The 21,275-nt window shown below is 38.1% G+C and overlaps 1 protein-coding gene across 1 annotated transcript in view; it reads right to left on the bottom strand.

Moving 5' to 3' along the window:
• The window catches only part of LOC148954372 (uncharacterized), a 250,965-nt gene that overhangs the window by 5,384 nt on the left and 224,306 nt on the right, over window positions 1-21,275 (bottom strand). The window contains exon 8 of the mRNA XM_089086256.1: window positions 16,875-17,072. Within this exon, the coding sequence (XP_088942382.1) occupies window positions 16,875-17,072 (198 nt within the window). The remainder of the gene's footprint in view (window positions 1-16,874; window positions 17,073-21,275) is intronic.

Genomic DNA, 21,275 nt, shown 5'->3' with positions numbered 1-21,275 from the left:
TGTAAAGCAGCAAACCAAATAGTGGTATAACTCTGATTTTTTCATATGTTTTTCTGACTGAAATACAGCTGGAAACACGATTTAAAATCCGCATAGCTGAGTTTTGCTGCACACTAAGCGGACGAAAGTGGAAAGGAAACATATGCGACCAAACAGCATGAGCAGTAAAAAAGATACGGATGTACGAGAAAAAAAATAAAGCTTATGAATGATCACAGGTGAAAACACATTTTTGCACTTCCGTAATATTCCAATATTACGAGAATATTAGTATTAATTAGCTCAATATGCTTTTAAAAAGACGACGTTGTATCTACGTACACTCCTAAGTACTTATCATCGTTTTTCATAAATACTAATAAGTTTTTCATAAATACTAAATGATGGCTTTTCAAAATAAATAGCTAGTCCGTTGGCCGTTAGTCAAGTAACAGCGAAGGAAAAAAATAGGACACAACAGTGCTACCCCATGCAAAAAATGATTTTCCATGTTGTTCCTTCCAGGGGACTAGGTTTCCTGGATAGGGTTTTCAGCCAAGGCGATTCCAATAGTGTACTTTTTGCTTCGAGTCGACGCCATTTTTAGGGGTTTCGGGCTATTTTCCGAAATTCCCTCGAATCTGTTTTCGAAATAACATTTTACTATTAAGAGTAATTTAGATAATAGTAACCATTCCTGAGTCATCTGCAAATAGTAATTTTTTCTCACCTGCCAGCTTTTTTTTAAAACACCTTTTTTAAATTTTTGGTTATTATGGGCGGACGCACATCCTTTACTAGGTTGCACTGCTTTACCGCTGCAACCAGGGCTTGAATTTGACTGGCCTTGACATTAGCTAATTATTAGTCCTTGCTGCAAATGTAAGTTGGGTGTCATCTGGAAACACCAGCTAGAATGCTCCTACTTGAAGTTTCGCTTTCCATCTGTCCACCTGGCAGTTCAATATATGGACCATCAACTGCATTACGCAATCGTTAATGTACACATACTTGGTTTTATTGAGATTAAAGGGCTGAGGGAAGATTATTTTGGCATTCCGTATTTCACTTCTCTAAACTGACATGTTGTAACATTAAAGGTCACACACTGTATTCCGCCAGTGGGGAAGTATTGACTGAATGCCGCAAACACCAGCATTGACCAGCTTCCATAGCAGTATTCTGTGGTTAACACAGTTGAAATCTTTCAGAGTATCCAGGAACAGTGAAGCAACTTTTGCGTTACTATCTAATGAATCATATATTGCTGTTAGAAACATAAGTGCCTGTTCCGTTGACCTATTATTACTAAGTCCGAATTGGTTTTCATGGAAATAAGTTATTTCTCTCTAGAAAACGTGTCAGTCCCTACAAAAAACTTTTCAATAATCCTAAAAAATGCTGACATTAACGAAATAAGTCTAGAGTTAACTGGGTTGGACCAATCGACCATTAATTATTGGAATTGCCTTTACCCTCTAATACAATCCAGAAACACATTTTTCTGAAAGCACTGATGGATCAACAGCATAAAATCTGGCTTAATTGTACTAATAACGAACTTGACGGCTTTTACCCGAACAAGATCAACACCAGCTGAAGTACTGAATTTTCCATTGTAGCACTAGGATTATGCTCAGTCTTTTTTTCGGCAAAATTGGTAAAATGGTCATATATGGCAAAATGTATCTTGGAACCTTCTATCTTTCCTTTTGTCGTATCCTTAATCACCCTCCTTGTTTTTACAGTACTTCCTTCGGCTTAGTTTAGCTTCTTCTTATGATAATGATTTTTAAGTTTTCTCAGAGTTTTTTAGTTAAAAAATTACTATAAACAATACATACTTGTTAATTAAACGAAACCCACTCAAGAAATACGCTTGGGTTAGATCTCAGAAAACCAGTTTCATAGCTACAAAGACAAGTGACGGGTGATAGAATACACTGGACTTATAAAATTCGGGCTATATATTTGCACATTAGGTAAATAGTATTTGGACAGCTTGAAGTTAGAAAACAATTCTTTCTTCATAATATGCAGAACAATCGTAGCTAACACACTTTGCATGCAGACCCGCTACAGTTAACCTAACTAAGCGTAATTCTTGAGTGTGTTTCGTCTAATTAACGAGTACCAAACAATAATATAACGTCTCTTTTTCAATATAAATCTTTTTTTCAGTCTTCTTATAAAGTTTGTGACGTTTCTCTCAGGGACGTACGCAGGGGGGAGGGGCCTCCGGTTCCCCCTCCTCCCGAAATTTCACGATTTTTTTCATTTTCCCATAATGTTCTGATTTTTATCACAGGAATAATGGGTTTGAAGGATTTGCCCCCCCCCCCCGAAACAAATTCCTGCGTACTTGCCTTGTTTCTCTATACATTTAAAGTACAGAAAATAGTAAAGATGAAGTTTGATTCTGTAAGTTGGTTAAGTGGAACGTGTGGAACCCCGGAAATTATTTTTTTGCATTATTAGCTGGCCCGATTTGGCACATTAAACTATGGCAGGTAAACTTTAAAAACAGAAACTAGTAAAATTGACCTTTCAACTATCAATTCAATGTTCTTCAACGGAATATCACGAGAAAAGAAAAGCAAAGTAATAAAATTTTCATCAAGAATTATTTACTGCGATCGTGGACATTCTAATCAATTCATGCACAAAATGACAATTCAAAGAATTAGATAAGATAATATATATTTACAAACAAAACGAAAAGTGAAAAAAAAATACATTTTAAATAATTGGAAAACCTGGGAACGTAATTTTTACTGAAGAAGACCTTCATATGTAGTAATTCAGTTTTAATACTTGGCGGGTGCTAAGTTTGAAAATAAGGGACGGGTGTGAAAAATCAGCAGAAAATTAGCGAAAACAAAGAATATCATCATGGAGTTCTAGAAGGTGCTACTTTCCTGATTGCTGCAGCATAAGACAAACACTTCTACTGTTAATCGGCGGAACACTGGGTAAAATAAAAAAATAAATAAAAAAGACTATGAATGATAAAATTGTGATTAAAATCAAGACTATAACTCTTACATCTTGTTATCAAATAGGAACCGAAAAGAAATGTACATGTTATTAAATAGCTAAAAATCTGCTTTGCATTAATGTGTTCATTATCAAAATTATTTAGGATTAATTACTTCAAATTTTTACTTAGTTGACTTACTTATGAGAATATTTTTTTGGAACAATTACTTATCCTATTTTGTTATACTTATCCTTGTAGTGTTTCAATTTTATTCTCATATCGATAGAATTCTTGTTTTCTTTTGATTTCAAAATCATTACTTTTATTACTGAATTTTCATTTTATAAAGTACAAATGTTAAATTTACTATTTTTTTTTTTAGAAAAAAAAAACAGACATGGAATGTCAATAAACCACTTATTAAAACATTGCTCAGTTGCCTTAGCAAGCCTCATTGACTCCGTCTATAGATATATGGTAAGCTATTAGACTTGCGCATGCTAGATAAACAGGAAATACCATATGATGCTAAAATCTTGTGATTGTGAAAACAAATAATTATATTTTCCCAAGACATGTCTTCTTTAAAAGATTATTTTCAGTTTTCTGCAACAACTTTTAAGTTTTAGGAAACGAAAGCATTAACGAGTTTACCGAATTAGTTTCCGATTATTTTTTCAAGGTTCAGCTTCAACTTCGACCATCACCTCTACCCTTTAATATTTTGTATCAATCAAAAGAGAAATCGTAGAAAATCCTGGTTTCCAGGTACGAATAGACCTAAGTTTGATCAAAGTAACGAAAATTGTTTTAATTTTGATGTCCTTGGTACCTTAAGGAGGGACTACTAATCTACGTTGTAGTGGGGTTATATATCTTCCACTGCTTTGTTCCTGGACACATGCTGCATTAAAATGATTTGAGATAAAACCATGTCATTTCCCAATTTCTTTACTAATATCAACGTCCTGATCTTTTATTGTTATTATTTGAAAAAAACTACGTTTTCTAAAGAGTTAAAGAGGCTGAGTTACAAGTTCGAACCTTAAAACGTATCGAGATTAGGAGGTACAGTTGGGGGGCTGCCGCCCCCAAACCCCCCGCTTTTGCAGCCTCATTTGTTAAGATTTTTGTCTTGGGGGTCTACCCCCCCCCCTCAACCCTCGCTTTTTCCCTTGCAAAGAAATGTGTTTCCACACGAACGCACTCGGCCTGAATTTTTTACCGTAAGAACATCCTATTGCATCTCTTTGATTAGAAACAGTACTGAGCCTGTTTGCTGGATTATTTACAGGAAATTTTTCCCTAACCGATAACAAGCTATAATGTGATGAACTTAACAATTTTGAACAGAAAAAACAGCGAACAGAAGAAGGGTTCAGCATAAACAAGCAGTTTAGGTTCAGGTAGGTTCAGATTCATCTTTTTTTCCACCATACATAATCACACTGAATACATAACTATACTTGGCAGAGAGACAAGTTTGTAGTTATAACTGTAACAGACTGAATTGTCATTGCCAAATTCTCTGAAGATTAAAAAAAAAATACCATTGAAACAGTTTCATTCGTGCTGGTACGACCAACTGATTGCAGGCTACAGGACTTAAAAAATCTTAACAAAAGAGGCTGCAAAAGCGGGGGGTTTGGGGGGCGGCCGCCCCCCCCCAACTGTACATCCTAATCCCTGTAAGTTTTAAGGTTCGAACTTGTGACCCAGCCTCTTTAACTCTTTCGAAAACGTAGTTTTTTTCAAATAATTTCTGCACGTTTTTGTACAGTTTATTACTTATTATTGCTTGACTAACTGTTAGCTGATCGTGTCAGAAGTTAAATTTGGGGGGCTGCCCCCCCCCAAACCCATCGCTTTTGAAGATTCTTGTGTTAAGGCTTTTAATTCCTGAATACTCAAATCAAATTAACAGTAAGATTTTCCTTTTTCAACTTTTCTTCGAGTATGTGGGTATATAGCATGTTATCAAAGCAGTGGAGACTTAACTGTAACCTGAAGCCCGACTGTGATATTCTTCTGGAGACGCCTGTTGAGCTGAAGGATTTAGTAGATTTAATTTAAAAAAGAAACTGAGTTTCTTTTTTAAACTTTATATTTAAGAGATACTACTTTAAATTTAATATATAAAAAATTTACTCTGACGGGGAATCGAACCCGGGTCATAATTACCCGGGTTAGTCTGACTCCGTTTGTATTTGTACGTGTTTTTCTCTGTCTGTCTGTCTGTCTGTCTGTGTGTCTCTCTCTCTCTCTCTCTCTCTCTCTCTCTCTCTCTCTCTCTCTCTCTCTCTCTCTCTCTCTCTCTCTCTCTCTCTCTCTCTCTGTGTCTCTCTCTATGTCTGTCTTTATGTCTGAATCTTTGTGTTTGTATGTGTTTTTGTCTCTCTCTCTCTCTCTTTATTCATATGTCTCTGGGTGGCTGTTTGCTTGTCTCTCTTACTGTGCATGTGTTTCTGAGTGGGTGTTTGTATGTTTCTGTGTCTCTGTCTGTTTATTTGTATGTTTATTTGTCTCTGTCTGTCTTTGTGTGTTTGTATGTCTGACTCTGTGTGTTTGTAGGTGTTTACTTGTCTCTCTGTATCTCTGTACGTGTGTGTCTTTGTGTGCATGTTTGTTTGACTCTGTGTGTTTTTAGGTATTTTTGTCTCTCTCTTTCTCTGTGTCTGCGTGTCCTAGCGGCTGTTTGCTTCTCTCTCTCTCTCTCTCTCTCTCTCTCTCTCTCTCTTTCTTTCTCTCTCTCTTTCTCTCTCTCTCTCTCTCTCTCTCTCTCTCTCTCTCTCTCTCTCTCTCTCTCCCTCTCTCTCTCTCTCTCTCTCTCTCTGTTCCTATCGTTTGGGTGGGTCTTTGCTTGTTCCCCATGTCTGTCTTTGTGTGTCTCAATCTGTGTGTTTTATGTGTTTTTGTCTCTCTCACTCTGTGTTTGTGTGTCTCTTATTAAATCATTACTTTTATTACTGAATTTTCATTTTATAAAGTACAAATGTTAAATTTACTAATTTTTTTTTTTAGACAAAAAAAAACAGACATGGAATGTCAATAAACCACTTATTAAAACATTGCTCAGTTGCCTTAGCAAGCCTCATTGACTCCGTCTATAGATATATGGTAAGCTATTAGACTTGCGCATGCTAGATAAACAGGAAATACCATTTGATGCTAAAATCTTGTGATTGTGAAAACAAATAATTATATTTTCCCAAGACATGTCTTCTTTAAAAGATTATTTTCAGTTTTCTGCAACAACTTTTAAGTTTTAGGAAACGAAAGCATTAACGAGTTTACCGAATTAGTTTCCGATTATTTTTTCAAGGTTCAGCTTGGCAACAGTAGTTTAACTTCGACCATCACCTCTACCCTTTAATATTTTGTATCAATCAAAAGAGAAATCGTAGAAAATCCTGGTTTCCAGGTACGAATAGACCTAAGTTTGATCAAAGTAACGAAAATTGTTTTAATTTTGATGTCCTTGGTACCTTAAGGAGGGACTACTAATCACGGTGTAGTGGGGTTATATATCTTCCACTGCTTTGTTCCTGGACACATGCTGCATTAAAATGATTTGAGATAAAACTATGCCATTTCCCAATTTCTTTACTAATATCAACGTCCTGATCTTTTATTGTTATTATTTGAAAAAAACTACGTTTTCTAAAGAGTTAAAGAGGCTGAGTCAAAAGTTCGAACCTTAAAACGTACAGGGATTAGGAGGTAGAGTTGGGGGGCTGTCGCCCCCCAAACCCCCCGCTTTCGCAGCCTTTAAATAAAAACAAAATTTAAACTGAAAGTAAAGAGCGACATTAAAACTTAAAACGAACAGAAATTATTCCGTATATGAAAAGGGCTGTGCCCTCCTCAACACCTCGCTCTTTACGCTAAAGTTTTTATTGTTAAAAAAAAAGATTTGTAAGAAAGTCAAACTTTAGCGTAAAGAGCGAGGCGTTGAGGAGGGCACAGCCCCTTTCATATACGGAATAATTTGTGTTCGTTTTAAGTTTTAATGTCGCTCTTTACTTTCAGTTTAAATTTTTTTTTTATTTAAAGGCTGCGAAAGCGGGGTTTGGGGCGGCAGCCCCCAACTATACCTCCTAATCCCTGTACGTTTTAAGGTTCGAACTTGTGACTCAGCCTCTTTAACTCTTTAGAAAACGTAGTTTTTTTCAAAAAATTTCTGCACATTTTTGTACAGTTTACTACTTATTATTGCTTGACCAACTGTTAGCTGATCGTGTCAGGAGTTAAAGTTGGGGGGCTGCCGCCCCCCAAACCCCTGCTCTTTAAGATTAAGGAGGCACACTTGTGCCTCTTTAAAGAGTTCTTCTGGAGACGCCTATTGAGTCGAAGGATTTAATAGATTGGATTTAAAAAAGAAACTGAGTTTCTTTTTTAAACTTTAAATTGAATATGTAAAAAAATTTCTCTGACAGGGAATCGAACCCGGGTCTTCCGCCTGACAATCAGGAGTAGTGACCACTGTACCAAAGACACGTTACTTTATTTTTATTCTGTGTGATGTATTTTTTACGCAAACAAATACCCACAAAACTTGATATTTGGTTTTTGGAAAACAGGGAAGGAGTGATAGGATTGATCTGAAATTGCGAGGATAAGCTTCCATGCCCCAGGAAAAATTATCCTCTAAATTTCAGCCCGATCGGACAATGTTAAAGGGGGCTGTGGTGGGAAAATTTAACATGGACTCTTATAGGAAAACGAGGTTTTTCGTAAATGTAAATTCGGGGGATAATCTTTTCGGTCTGAAAATATCAAAAGGCCCTAACAGGTCGAATTCCGCTTCGAATGAGTCCTCATTCACCCGGATCCGTTGCCAACTGTGGCCTGTAGGCGTGGCTGATAAAAAAAAAGAAATGAACTTTAAGTGGCTATATCTGGTTTTTGGAAAACAGGGAAGGAGTGATCGGATTGAGCTGAAATTTTGAGGATAAGCTCCCGAGCCCTAGGAAAGATTAACCTCTAAATTTCAGCCCAATCGGACAACTTTAAAGGGGGGCTGTGGTCGGAGGGTCGAAACTTCCGGCCCACTTTTACCCATGAAGATAAAGTCGCAGAGGGGTAAAATTTTGCGCGTTTCTTAGTTGGAGCTTGGGGCTACAAAATGCGATCACCGTTGTCTCTCTGCAACTGCTAGGACCGGAAATCGCTTAACATTGTGGTGGGTCGCCTCTTTAAAGAGGCACAAGTGTGCCTCCTTGATCTTTTTTCCCTCTATTAGGTCCTTAAATATTAAACTTTTGCGGTAATTCACTACCACACTTCGTGTTCCATGATTTTTGCTGTCCAGGTAGAAGGCGTTGGACAATCCATGGGACACAACACCATAACGATCAGCCGTGACATTAACTAGCACCTTACTTATTTTTACTTGAATCAGGGCACAAGCTTTGCAACTCTCCCTAATGTTAGGCAGAGCCATTTAGAGGTTGGTCGTACCCGGGAAAAATTAATTACAGCCCCACCTCCCACCAGACTCAAATATAAGCAGGAAAGCCGAACTAAAAAGAAAGATTGGATCGAAATGGGCAATTTATTTATTTGAAAACCCGTCATACAAAAGCAACAAGACGAAGCAGTAAGAGAAAACAAAATAATAAAGACAGCAATTAGACACTTCGCAAAATACAAGACAAGCAAATATACAGAAGAAACCAGAATATAAAGAAAAAGACTTCTAAGCGAACGAGTCTAAACACAAACATTTACTATCTAATGTGGCCATTATCTTACCACTCCAGTCGCACGACAAATTAATCATTAGGATTCACAATACTTATTAATATGGCAATACATGAATAAATTATACTATAACAAATAAAAGCAAGCGATTTTCGAGTCCAAGGTGGGAGCCAAAGGCTACAAGTTAAGAAACGATAACAGCACCGTCTGATTTATATAATATATGAGCGAAAAAGAAAAAATATATTCAACATGGCGTGACCTACTATATATTCTGCAGAAAAGTAACGTTAAACAATCATGCAAAAATTAAAGTATTATTATTATCGAAAATTATTGAAAAATCCGTCACAATTAAAAACACAACACGACGGACCATATGAGAAAAAGACAATACATCACTGCTTAAGAATGTGGGACCAATCATTTAAATTCCCATCAATTTTTCGATTATGCTTCGCTATCCGTCTAGCGACGGCAACCCAGCAACCTTGAATTTCACAATAGTGAGCGAATCTCTGTACCACGGAGGCAGATGAAGCAGATACTTGGCAAAACGAAAGAACATGGATCAGACTTTACTCTTGTCAGTTTTAGTTAGGAGTTTCCAGAAGGGTGCGCTGTAGAGGATAGGGGAATGGGCAAAGGCACTATGAAAACTTGCAAAAAGAGGTCGGTCGAATCAAAGTATACAAGGTACAATAAAAGCGAAGGCTGTTGAAATTCTACATCTAATGTATTTAAAAAGAAGATTTCGAGTGTTATAAACTTAAGTAGTAGTGGGCGGACCGAGATACAATGTGATCTATAGAATGAATATATCTAGTCCCAAGCGCGATAGATGGGACAAAAAAATTTATTTTCCAGTCAAACAAGAAAATATCATACTTGAAAGATTTGAATTCAAGCCCAATTTTCTGATATTCCGCCTCAAGGATTGCAAAAATTTCGGTGATACGTTGAGGAGTTCGACTAAGGTTTAGGATGCCGTCAGCATAGCATATCAAGGAAAGGTTTATAGAAGACAAAATCAGTGAATGAGGGATCTTGTGCTTCCTGAACATAGTTATTAAAGAGGTCGGGAGAGGTGACAGCTCCTTGACGGGCCTGTTTCTTGACTGGGATAAGTTGTCTACGCGGAATTGGGGGCTTCCCTTTATCTGGGGGTAGTTTCAAGCGGATATGAATTACCCAGCCGGGACGCCCTAGGCCACGGCGCCCGGAGAAACTGCCCCGATTGCCCCCTCCCCCCGGGAACGGTTCTGGTTCTAAGAAGGGGAGGACGGTTGCATTCACCTGGGTGCTGTCAAAGGTTAGGGACTTCAAGCCAGGAGGGGTCCCATCGGTGGCTGTGTCGCCTAGGCCCACCAATGGGTTTGAGGTTGGATTGGATGGTTTTCATCCAGGATTTTGACTGGCCTCCACGCCTTTTATTCCAGCTTGGGCACGGTTTGCAACGAAATGCTCTAGAAACCTTAAATATCAGGCCTGAAATAGGCATGACCAAACCAGAAGAGGTTGTAGCGGTGAATAATGGTTTCCACTTCAAACTTCCGTTCACATTGATGTCTCATTATTCCATTCGGGACTCTGTCGCGTAGATTCAGTCCAAATATGTGCCTTATGCACCTGTGGTCGAACTAATTCAGAGCCCAAGTTTCTGACTTTTGTTGTCCGTGTTTCGCATCTGTATAGGAGGATGTAGTAAGCATGGGATTCATACACTCGGTTTTGTGTATTAATTGATTAAAAAAACTTTTTCCACAAAATAAGTTTTTCAAAAAAGTAAAGAACTCCATTAAACCAAAAATGAACAAAAATATAATCAAATAATCTACCAAGCATACAACTACCACAAATCAATATCAATAAACAATTGATACCCAAAACAAACAAAATCAAAATAAATCACTGAGTCAAACTCAAAACGAACAGAAATTAAAATTCTTTTAAGTGTTTTCATTTTTATGACTTTAAGAAATCAAAAATTAATTAAGAATTTAAGGAATATATATCAGCATATGTATAATAAACTGACATTGCATATATTCCTTAAATTCTTAATTAATTTTTGATTTCTTAAAGTCATAAAAATGAAAACACTTAAAAGAATTTTTTTCAGTGAAGTACAAATTATATTCTGGCTTTTAAAAAGCATAGGGGTATAGAACCCTACTCATATTAATTTCAGCTCGTTTTGTACTTTACTGAAAAAAATTCAAATGAATTTACTGAAAAAATATGCAATGTCAGTTTATTATACATATGCTGATATATATTCCTTAAATTCTTAATTAATTTTTGATTTCTTAAAGTCATAAAAATGAAAACACTTAAAAGAATTTTTTTCAGTGAAGTACAAATTATATTCTGGCTTTTAAAAAGCATAGGGGTATAGAACCCTACTCATATTAATTTCAGCTCGTTTTGAGTTTGACTCTGTTATTTATTTTGATTTCTGTTTGTTTTGGGTTTCATTTGTTTATTGATAATGATTTGTAGTAGTTGTATGCTTGGTAGATTATTTGATCCTATTTTCGTTTATTTTTGGTTTAATGAAGTTCTTTACTTTTTTTTTGAAAAACTTATTGTGTGGAAAAGTTTTTTTAATTAATTTCGGCTCGTTTTATATTGACAGTCTTTTTCAGGGAAAAGGGGTGAGCCTCTTCTAAAGTTAAACAACCATCCCTTCCATAAAAACCTTAAATACCCCTGGGCATAACTTACAACCCTTGCCCCTAATCTCTGGGATTTGTTTCAAGCCAAAAAGCTTTGTTATGTGATATTTAGACTATTTTGAATAGAATGGCTATCTCAAATTTCTATTAGATGCATTTCGGGACAATACGAAGTGTGTGTGTGTGTGGGGGGGGTAGCTTCCCTAGGATCACTTTGACTCTTAAAAAGAGCATGAGAGCATCTGTTTACCAATACAATGAGCTCCTTTCTAAGTTTATATGACCATGCTTTCTATAAAAGGCTTATATGACCCCAAGGCATAACTTACAACCCTTGCCCTTAGGGCCGGTGGGATTTGCTATCCTCAAAGAAATAATTTCCAGACCTTATAACCACGTTGAACAAAATTTTCATATCACAATGTTGATCAGAAATGTTTGGGGAAATGATTGGCGTGGGGGGGGGGTATTCTCCCTCTGATTGCATTCGACTATTAAAAAGGCAATAGCCCTCTCAATTTCCAATCGAATGAGCCCTTTTTGAAGTTTTTACGACAACACTTTCTATAAAAACCTTATATGCCCCCAGGGCATAACTTACAACCTTAACAGTGAGGGCTTCTGGGGGGGGGGGGTTGTCATACTCATAGGCATCATTTTCAGACCCTTAAACTACATTCAACAAAATGACAATATCAAAAAATGTTGATCGGAAGTGTTTGGCGAAATGAGGGGCATGGGGGGGGGCATTCGCCCTTCGATCGTTTTTGACTATTTTTTAAGGGCACTAGCTCTCTCAATTTCCGATCGAATAAGCCTTTTTTGAAGTTTTTACGACAACCCTTTCTATAAAAACCTTATATGCCCCCAGGGCATAACTTGCAACCCTTACCCAGAGGGCTGAGGGAGGGGTGTCATCCTCAAAGATCTAATTTCCAGAACTTTCAACCACGTTCAATAAAATGGCCTTATAAAAATGTTGTTCGGAAATGTTTGGGGAAATGATTGGCGTGGGGGGTGTATTCTCCCTCCGATTACTTTCGAATATTAAAAAGGCAATAGCCCTAAAATCAAATGAGCCCTTTTATAAATTTTTACGACAACACTTTCTATAACAAACCTTATATGCCCCCAGGGCACAATTTACACCCTTAGCAGTGAGGGCTGTGGGGGGTTGTCACACTCAAAGATATAATTTCCAGATCCTTAAACTACGTTCAAGAAAATGGCTATATTGAAATATTGATCGGAAGTGTTTGGGGAAATGATGGGCGTGGGGGGCCTTTGCCCTTCGATCGATTTTGACTTTTAATAAGGGCACTAGCCCTCTCAATTTTCTATCGAATGAGCCCCTTTTGAAGTTTCTACAACAACGCTTTCTATAAAAGTCATATATGCCCCCAGGACATAGTTTACAACCCTTACCCTAAGGGCTGCATGGGGGGGGGGGGTGTCATCCTTAAGGACCTAATTTACAGAATTTTAAACTACGTTGAAAAAATGGCTAACTCAAAATTTTAATTGGATGTGTTTGGGGAAGTGGTGGGCGTGAGAGGGGAGTTATTTACCCACCAATTACTTTCTACTATATGCCCCCAGGGCATAACTTCAAACCCTGGCCCTGACGGCTGAGGGGGGAGTGTCCTCCTCAAAGAACTAATTTCCAGATTTTTGAACTATGTTGAACAAAATGGCTATCTCAAAATTTTGATTGGATGTGTTTGGGGAAATAGTGGGCGTGAGGAGGGAGGGGGTAGTTGCCGTCCGATCACTTTCGACTATTAAAAAGGGCACTAGCCCCAATTTCCAATCGAATGAGCCCTTTTCGAAGTTTCTACGAAAGCTCCTTCGATATGAAGTGCCCTGGTCTAAAACCAACCAATAAAAAAAAAGAAAACAGCCAACATCGTTCTTTACTTAGGCAGCGCTATTGCGCTGCCTATGATAATAATCTCTCTCCTTTTCCTGAGCCGTCCACGCAGTTGTGAAAGGACTGAGGAGTCTGCTGATATGTAGGCGCTGAATTCATCACTTCATCCACTATTAATGTCTGTGATTGAACCAAAGTATTTAAATGATCAAAAAGCTCAATCTGGCACTGTTTTAATATTAGAGGTGAGTAAGGTTTATCGTTTGTCATCCCTTTTGTCTTCTCGATGCTGATCTTCATACCCATAGTCTACTACAGACTCTCTATGGAAGATGTCCAGCGCTTCCAGGAAAGAACTGCCTAGCAGCAAGACATCGTCTACTTTTTTATAAATCAGTGACCTTGAATTCTAGGCTCGAGTTAATTCCAACGAAGTCTTGCATGGCTTTCCACAAAATCTAGTCAATTACAAAGTTGGAAAGCTCTGGGGAGAGACCTTGTACAACCTTGTCTCAAACCAGATTCAATATGAAACGAAGACAACAACTCCCTGTTGACTTGGATGCAGGCTTGTGTATGTTTCTTATATGCATGGATCAGATGAACGATCTTGGGTGGTACTCCCTCTTCCAGCATTACCATCCAAATCCCATAACGTACAGCCGAGCCGAATGCCATGACAAAACTGATGAACACAGCTGTTGTTGTTTGCTGATGTTTCTTTGTTTGAAGATCCGTCTTAGCGTTAAGAGCTGATAAACAAATCCCATACCTGTTCTGAATCCAGCTTGATGTGGTTGGTTTGTCGAGTTTCTTATAGATCTGAAACTATCCAGGAGTACAATAGCAAAGATCTTCGCTGCTTTGGTAATGAGGGATATACCGTAGTATGCTGACTAGCTCCCTGTTCGATACCGGGTGGTTTAAGAGAGCTGTTGATTGTTGATATTGAAGGGTTGCTGCAGATCCTGTAGAATTAAATAATTTTTGAAAATGAGACATCCAAATTTCTTTGATATCGTTCTTACGCGTAAGAATGGTACTATAATTGCTTCTTTTCGCAGTCAAATGTTATAATTTTTAACAGAGGTCTCTTTGAGAAACTGGTAAAGTTTTCTTGAATCTGTGTGCCGTATGGTCTTTACCATATTAATTGCCATTTGATCCCCATATCTCTGACGGTCATGGCGAGCTGCTTACGGGCATTGCTTCTTGGGGTCCTTGAAGTCAGACGACGTCCTATTGTTTCCCAGCTGTTGCTTTTTCGATGCCAGTTTCATAATATCATCAGGCATCCATTTTTGCGTTCTGTTTTCTTCTCCCAAGGATCATTTTGGCTGCCTCTTTATGTATTTTCTTTGATTGACTTTCATTTGTCCTCGATATCGCTCGCTGGACTATTGGAATCTTCCAGAGCTAGGATGCTGAACCGATTAGAAAGTTATAAGCAGAATTGTTCCAGAATTTGTTTGTCTTCGAGGCACACTACATCGTACCTTTGAGAATGAATAACTCTTTTTCGCGCTACTAGTTTGAGGGCTAGAAAAGACTCTTCACCAGTGTGTCGTCGGAACCTTTTTTGTTGCTAGTGTTAGTGCCTCTGAGGGCTCTATTTTATGATGGAGCTTCTCCACTGACCAGATATTAGAACGCAGTCAAGTCGAGATCATATCATTCTATCTCTAGATCTCCAGGTAATCCTGTGCAGTGGTTTGTGCTTGAAAAGTGTATTGGCTATGACTAGGTTTTGCAGTTGAGTAATCTTCACGAGTCTTCTCCCTCCCTAGCATCTATCGTTGAATGAAAATTTGTCTACAGCTCTTTCATTGTAAATTTCACGGTTACCAACGTGGGCGTTAAATTTGTCTGTAATGATCAGAAGATCACACCTTGGTATGGATCTAATGGGAGCCAGTGTTTATCCCATCCCATGGAAAATACCCCCCGACAAATTTCTCTCTGCGGAAAATAGTCCCCGGAAAGTACTCACCCCCAGAAAATTTCCAAGAGAAACTCCCCTCACGGAAAATCTCCCACACGCAAAATTGAGCATCCAAAGAGAAAGTACAAAATAGGTACCTCAAAATTCGATCAGATGTCCTAATGGATAACAAAAGGACCAGATATCAAAAACAGTTTTAGCACAGGGGCTGGCTGGTCTCCATTGAATTTCGCCTAATGAAAAAAGACTAGAACTCTCAATTTTTGATAGAATGAATATTTTCTGAAGTTCCTGGGGAATTTCCTGGGTGGGGCGGGGGATAATTTTTTGGAGGGTAAACACATAGACCTGAATCTAACTAACTCTGTTTACTTGTCATATATAACTTGACATCTATAACTAGAAGAATTATCATATAACTTCTATTGCATATTCTTCAGAAATTCTTGTGGGAGCATATGTGACATTGACAGGGATGTTGAACAAGTGGCTCTTAAGGTGGGCCATACCTAATCGCCAGAAGATACCCTAGAGTTAGTCATTCAAGGAGGCTGATTGCGGCTCTGTTCTTAAGGAGAAGTCCTACACTGGCTTGATTCGAACCATCGTTTGGACCGGAATTAAAGAACTGAAAGGAGTCCTGTCCATCAGGAGTAAAGACAAGCTCATCTTCGGGCGTGTCATTCACTCTCGTTTCAGATAGGTAAAGGATGCCCATTCCTTAGCGTTTGGATTCTCCGGCAATAAATACTCTTGTTGTCCAGCCCTTTATCGAGCAAAAATTCTAACATCCCATACTGACTAGCATTTTAGGGGATACTGAATCTGGAGAAAGGAAGTGTTGTGTCTATTACCTTTAAAGTGGATTATTTTGATCAACTTTTTACTAAGGAACACGGCAACGGGTATGGAAGAGCATACTATCAAATGGAAAGATAAAACTCTCTTACAGAGGTGATGCTGGGTACGGAGAAGATCAATCAAGTGGATAGCTTTATTTACCTGGGTGGTATTATTAATAAAGATATTAGATGTAGCGAAGATGAAAGGGGTGGAATAGAAAAGAGCCAGGGTGCTTTTTTTTCAGTAGCTGAAAAAAGCTTGAAATCATAGGAAGGAATGTTTGCGATAAAGATTAGAATATTGGAAGCTACTGTAATGGCAGATTTCAAGTATGGTTCTGAACGAAGACACTTTGAAAGGCAGAGGATATTTGTTAAATATTTTTCTAAAGGAATTTTCAAACTATAGTTTTAGGTTCCTGTTTAACTGAACGTAAGTTAAACAACAAAATATACGAAAAATATGATTCGATTCCATCTTTTAGGGCAATAATGAAAGAAATGTTGAGATGGCTCGAACGTGTTTTAAGGATGAAGGATAAGAGATTGTCAAAGACTGTGTTTGTCGGTGAAGAATGAAGATCTGAATAAATTCAGCTGGAGGAGGGGGTTGCGCATCTGTGATGGCTTCAGGTGGCTTAATACTGCAGTGAGTTGTTAGTAGTAGTAGTAATTGCACAGTAAGTTTTTGCAGCCTTAGATTATAGATATACAATGATTACGCAAGAATCGAAAGCTTTCCGCATTGTGGTAATAAAAAGTAAATAAATTACGATCTCTGGATATGTGTACAACCGAAAAAAAAAATGATACTTCTACGCGGCTTTAAAATGAACAAATAATCGTGGATGTTTGAAATTAAAATAAGTTTTTTACCAACCTGTTTTGCCAGCAAATTCTGATGAGTTTCTGCGAAATTTTCAGGATTTCCTTTAGCTTCTTTTGAAATATGATGTAGCTGTTCTTTGAATGCTTGTAGCTCTGTAAGCAGCCCCAAGACTGTTGTTCTTTCTTGAGAGTCTGGCTTTAATTTATAACTAATATGCAATGTTGCTGACGTCAAAGGATGAACCATCTCCTGCAATTGTTAATTAACTAATAAATATCTTCACAGTTACTCTACTAACAACTCAGCGTAACCTGAGACCTGCAAGGTCCATTGCCATCCCATTGTATCAGATTATCACTTTACTCCATCCTGTTACGTTATATTGTTTTTTATTGTGTCCTCTTGTCACCCCATGAGGGGACCTCCTGCATTCTATTTCGCCTCAGCGGAATTGCCAACAACAACGATTTTCGACAACGGATCAACCTTTAAAACTTGACTCAGCCATCTTAGTCTCTCTTTCATTTTAGTACTAGTAGTGTCATTGAAGGACGCTTTTCGTACAGCTTGATCAGTAGCCGCTCAGGCGAGTGCTTTAAACCATTTATACCGAAAACTATCTATCGTTAATTTTATTCCTAGTTAGGGGGATTGAACGACGCTTTTCGTAGAGCTTGATGAGCAAGCGCTCAAACGAGAACCTAAACTATTTACACCGGAACTTATCTCTCGTTCAGTTTATTCCTAGTTAGTGGGACTGAATGGCACTTTTCGTATAGCTTGATAAGCAGTCGCTCAAACGAGCACCTAAAACTATTTGCACCGAAACCTATCTCTCGTTTATTTTAGTCTTAGTTAGGAGATTGAACGACGCCTTTCGTAGAGCTTGAACAGCAGTCGCTACAACGAGCACCTAAAACTATTTACACCGAAACCTGTCTCTCGTTCATTTTAGTCCTAGTTAGGGGGAATGAATGACGCCTTTCGTTCAGCTTTATCAGTAGTCACTCAAACGAGCACCTAAAACCATTCACACCGAAAACCATCTCTCGTTCAATTTATTCCTAGTTAGTGGGATTTAATGGCGCTTTTCGTATAGCTTGATAAGCAGTCGCTCATACGAGCGCCTAAAACTATTTACACCGAAACCTATCTCTCATTCATTTTATTCCTAGTTAGGGGAATTGAACGACGCTTTTCCTGCAGCTTAATGAGTAGTCCCTCAAACAAGCTCCTAATGTCATTTACACCGAAAACTGTCTCTCCTTCATTTTATTCCTAGTTAGTGGGATTGAATGGCGCCTTTCGTATAGCTTGATAAGCAGTCGCTCAAACGAGCACCTATAACTATTTACACCGAAACCTGTCTCTCGTTAATTTTATTCCTAGTTAGTGGGATTGAATGGCACTTTTCGTACAGCTTGATAAGCAGTCGCTCAAACGAGCACCTAAAACTATTTACACCGAAACTTATCTCTCGTTCATTTTATTAATAGTTAGTGGTATTGAATTGCGCTTTTTGTGTAGCTTGATCAGCTGTCGCTCAAACAAGCACCTAAGACCTTTTACACCTAAAACTGTCTCTCGTTCATTTTATTCCTAGTTAGTGGTATTGGATTGTGCTTTTTGTGTAGCTTGATCAGCAGTCGCTCAAACGAGCACCTAAAACCATTTACACCTACAACTATCTCTGGTTCATTTTAGTCCTAGTTAGTGTGGTTGAACGACGCTTTTCGTACAGCTTGATCAGTAGTCACTCACACGAGCACCTATACCCATTTGCACCTAAAACTATCTCTCGTTCATTTCAGTCCTTGTTAGGGGGGATTGAACGACACCTTTCGTACAGCTTGATCAGCAGTCACTCAAACGAGCACCTAAAACAATTTACACCTAAAACTATCTCTCGTCCATTTTATTTTGTTCCTTGTTAGTTGGGTTGAATTTGTTTTTTCTGTAGCTTGATCAACAGTCGCTCAAACGAGCACCTAAAACTATTTATACCTAAAACTATCTCTCGTTCATTTTATTCCTAGTTAGTGGGATTGAATGGCGCTTATTGTGTAACTTGATCAGAAGTCACTCAAACGAGCACCTAGAATCATTTACACCTAAAACTACCTCTCGTTCATTTTATTCCTATTTAGTGTGATTGAATGGTGCTTATTGTGTTACTTGATCAACAGTCGCTCAAACGAGTACCTAAAACCATTTACACCTAAAACTATCTCTCGTCCATTTTATTCCTAGTTAGTGGGATTGAATGGTGCTTTTTGCAACTATCGCTCGTTCATTTTAGTCCTAGTTAGTGTGGTTAAACGACGCTTTTCGTACAGCTTGATCAGCAGTCACTCACACGAGCACCTATACCCATTTACACCTAAAACTATCTTTCGTTCATTTTAGTCCTAGTTAGGGGGGTTGAGCGAAGCTTTTCGTACAGCTTGATCAGCAGTCACTCAAACGAGCACCTAAAACAATTTACACCTAAAACTATCTCTCGTTCATTTTATTTTGTTCCTTGTTAGTTGGGTCGAATTTTGCTTTTTCTGTAGCTTGGTGAACAGTCGCTCAAACGAGCACCTAAAACAATTTACACCTAAAACTATCTCTCGTTCATTTTATTCGTAGTTAGTGGGATTGAATGGTGCTTATTATGTAACTTGATCAGCAGTCACTCAAACGAGCACCTACATTCATTTACACCTAAAACTATCTCTCGTTAATTTTATTCCTAGTTAGTGTTATTGAATGGTGCTTATTGTGTTACTTGATCAACAGTCGCTAAAACGAGTACCTAAAATCATTTACACATAAGTGTTTCTCGTTCATTTTATTCCTAGTTAGTGGGATTGAATGGTACTTATTGTGTTGCTTGATCAGCAGTAGTTCAAACGAGCACCTAAAACCATTTACACCTAAAACTATCTCTCGTTCATTTTATTACTAGTTAGTGGGATTGAATGGCACTTTTTGTGTAGCTTGATCAGCAGTCACTCAAACGAGCACCTAAAACCATTTACACCTAAAACTATCTCCGTACAGCTTGATCAGCAGTCGCTCAAACGAGCACCTAAAACCCTTTACACCTATAACTATCTGTCGTTCATTTTAGTCCTTGTTAGGGGGATTGAACGACGCTTTTCATTCACCTTGATCAGCAGTCACTCAAACGAGCACCTAAAGCCATTTACACCTACAACTATCTCTCGTCCATTTTATTCCTAGTTATTGGGATGGAATGGTGATTTTTGAGTAGATTGATCAGCAGTTGCTCAAACGAGCACCTAAAACAATTTACACCTAAAACTATCTCTCGTTCATTTTATTCCTAGATAGTGGGATTGAATGGTTCTTATTATGTAACTTGATCAGCAGTCACTCAAACGAGCACCTAGATTCATTTACACCTAAAACTATCTCTCGTTAATTTTATTCCTAGTTAGTGTTATTGAATGGTGCTTATTGTGTTACTTGATCAACAGTCGCTCAAACGAGTACCTAAAATCATTTACACCTAAGTGTTTCTCGTTAATTTTATTCCTCGTTAGTGGGATTGAATGGTACTTATTGTGTTGCTTGATCAGCAGTAGTTCAAACGAGCACCTAAAACCATTTACACCTAAACCTATCTCTCGTTCATTTTATTTCTAGTTAGTGGGATTGAATGGCGCTTTTTGTGTAGCTTGACCAGCAGTCACTCAAACAAGCACCTAAAACCATTTACACCTAAAACTATCTCCGTACAGCTTGATCAGCAGTCGCTCAAACGAGCACCTAAAACCATTTACACCTATAACTATCTGTCGTTCATTTTAGTCCTTGTTAGGGGGATTGAACGACGCTTTTCATTCACCTTGATCAGCAGTCACTCAAACGAGCACCTAAAGCCATTTACACCTACAACTATCTCTCGTCCATTTTATTCCTAGTTATTGGGATGGAATGGTGATTTTTGAGTAGATTGATCAGCAGTTGCTCAAACGAGCACCTAAAATCATTAACACCTAAAACTTTTTCTCGTTCATTTTATTTCTAGTTGGTGGGATTGAATAGCGCTTATTGTGTTGCTTGATCAACAGTCGCTCAAACGAGCACCTAAAATCATTTACACCTATAACTATCTCTCGTTCATTATATTCCTAGATAGTCGGGTTGACTGGCGCTTATTGTGTAGCTTGATCAGCAGTTACTCAAACGTGCACCTAAAACCATTTACACCTAAAACTATCTCTCGTCCATTTTATTCCTAGTTATTGGAATTAAATGGTGCTTTTTGAGTAGATTGATCAGCAGTTGCTCAAACGAGCACCTAAAACCATTTACACATACAACTATCTCTCGTTCATTTTATTCCTAGTTAGTTTGATTGACTGGTGCTTATTGTGTAGCTTGATCAGCAGTCGCTCAAACGAGCACCTAAAACCATTTACACCTAAAACTATCTCTCAT

The sequence above is a fragment of the Artemia sp. Qi Xiang Cuo genome, chromosome 3 (genome assembly GCF_049724085.1).
Source record: "Artemia sp. Qi Xiang Cuo chromosome 3, ASM4972408v1, whole genome shotgun sequence".
Lineage (NCBI taxonomy): Eukaryota > Metazoa > Arthropoda > Branchiopoda > Anostraca > Artemiidae > Artemia > Artemia sp. Qi Xiang Cuo.
The sequence above is the reverse complement of the archived record's forward strand: the minus strand, read 5'-3'. Positions and strand labels throughout refer to the sequence as shown.